Source organism: Eublepharis macularius, chromosome 12, assembly GCF_028583425.1.
Source record: "Eublepharis macularius isolate TG4126 chromosome 12, MPM_Emac_v1.0, whole genome shotgun sequence".
NCBI classification, from domain to species: Eukaryota; Metazoa; Chordata; class Lepidosauria; order Squamata; family Eublepharidae; genus Eublepharis; species Eublepharis macularius.
In genome coordinates, this window is record NC_072801.1 from 9,169,857 (window position 1) to 9,171,727 (window position 1,871).

Consider the following 1,871-nt stretch of genomic DNA (forward strand, 5'->3'; position numbering starts at 1 on the left):
AGAACATCTAGGCCAATCGGGGAAAAAACCTTGCTATTTTGTCTTGAGTATGTCCTAAGAAAAAAGCATTGTGCAACTGCTATTTCTGGAACTTTTCCATGGAACAACACAGCTAGCTACCATTTTTTCCTCTACTGAGTATGGTAAGAAAAGACCCTTGGGTTAAAATCTTGGAAAGCGGCTGCCATTTGGACTAAACTATACTAAGTTAGGGTAATCAGTAGCCTCTTGGTATAAGGCAGCTTCATACCAGTACTCCTTTCTCCTTCCTACAGGTCAGCATGAACTGTTAAGAATGGGAAAGGAAAATATAACTACTTTCACCGAATTTATTCTCCTGGGGTTTTCCCTCTCCCCAGCGCTGCAAGTTCTCCTCTTTGTGACATTCCTAGTGGTCTACACTGTCACTGTGGTTGGAAACACGGCTATTGTGACTCTGACCAGCTTGGACTCACACCTTCAAACCCCCATGTACTTTTTCCTTTGCAACCTCGCCATCCTAAATATCTGCTGCACTTCAGCTGTCGTTCCCAAAATGCTCGCTAACTTCTTGTCGACGAGGAAGTCCATCTCCTCGGGACTCTGTGGTGCTCAGATGTACGTCACCCTGTTCTTAGGGGCAGCAGAGTGCATTTTCCTAGCTGTGATGGCTTTCGACCGATATATCGCCATATGCTACCCCTTGCGCTACGCCATCCTCATGAGCAAACAAGTGTGTGTCAGTATGGCTGCTGGGTCATGGATCACGACTTTCCTCGGCTCAGTGGTTCCACTTGTCTGGTTACAGCTCCCACTCTGTGACTCCAACGTTATTGACCATTACTTCTGCGAAGTACCAGCCATGCTTGAGCTGGTGTGTGCTGACACCACCACCAGCGAGAGCGCAATGTTTATGGGTGGGATCGCTACTGAGATACTGCCTTTCATCTTCATTCTGCTCTCGTATATCCGCATCATCACCACCATCTTGCACATTGCCTCTGCCGATGGCAGAAAGAAAGCTTTCTCCACCTGCTCAGCCCATCTGACAGCAGTCACTATTTTCTACACCACCGCTATGCTCATGTACATGAGGTCCAAGGAGCAGCGCACACCACAGCAGGACAAGGTGATTTCAGTTTTCTATACCATCATAAACCCCATGCTCAACCCAATCATATACAGCTTGCGCAACAATGAGGTAAAAGGGGCCTTTATGAAAGTCCTAGGACGAAGCAAAATGACCCAGCTCTAAAAGCCCTTCTACCAGAGTCCTCTTGAAGCAAAGCATTTCCCCACAGCTGTAAATCATCTATTTTGACTGAATGGAAAATGTCCATGTTTGGTCCACTCACCCACCCCTCTTCGTTTGCAACAAAATATCTTGAACACTGAATTACCAGAATTACATTTGGCAAGCATGCTCAGGGGACCAGTTTCAAGTCTGAATAGCTACTACACCTGCTCTTAAGTGGCGGGGGGAAGGGGGGGCTGTTTGTTTGCATGTGCAAGACATCATTCTGCATTGCAGTTACAAATAGCAATTCAACCCCTGCACCCATTCTCAGAGGAAGGAGACAAAGCACAAGGCCATATCCCTCCTTGAAGCATAATGAAGTTTGGTGCATCTGTTTAAGACATCATCAGCGATATAGTTCAACCACTCTGCACAATTCTAAGTGGCTCAACCCATGAATTTCTCCTTTTGTCCCCTTTGCTATTCCTGGCCACGGGACCTCTTCCTTTCTGCCTCATGTTATGTGTTCATCTATCCGATGAAGGGAGCTTGGACTCCCAAAAGCTCATACCCTGGGAAATCTTGTTGGTCTTTAAGGTGCTACTGGACTCAAAACTTGCTCTTCTACTGCAGACCACCATGGTTACCCATGGTT

At 46.6% G+C, this 1,871-nt stretch overlaps 1 protein-coding gene across 1 annotated transcript; it reads left to right on the top strand.

Moving 5' to 3' along the window:
- The first annotated feature begins 295 nt into the window (after positions 1 to 295).
- On the top strand, positions 296 to 1,234 carry LOC129339045 (olfactory receptor 10A7-like). Its single transcript, XM_054993652.1, has one exon. It carries the CDS (start codon positions 296 to 298, stop codon positions 1,232 to 1,234), a length of 939 nt encoding a protein of 312 aa, XP_054849627.1.
- The last annotated feature ends 637 nt before the right edge of the window (positions 1,235 to 1,871 follow it).

Coding starts and splice junctions, on each gene's coding strand:
- LOC129339045 (XM_054993652.1), top strand. CDS start 296: ATGGGAAAGGAAAATATAACTACTTTCACCGAATTTATTCTCCTGGGG.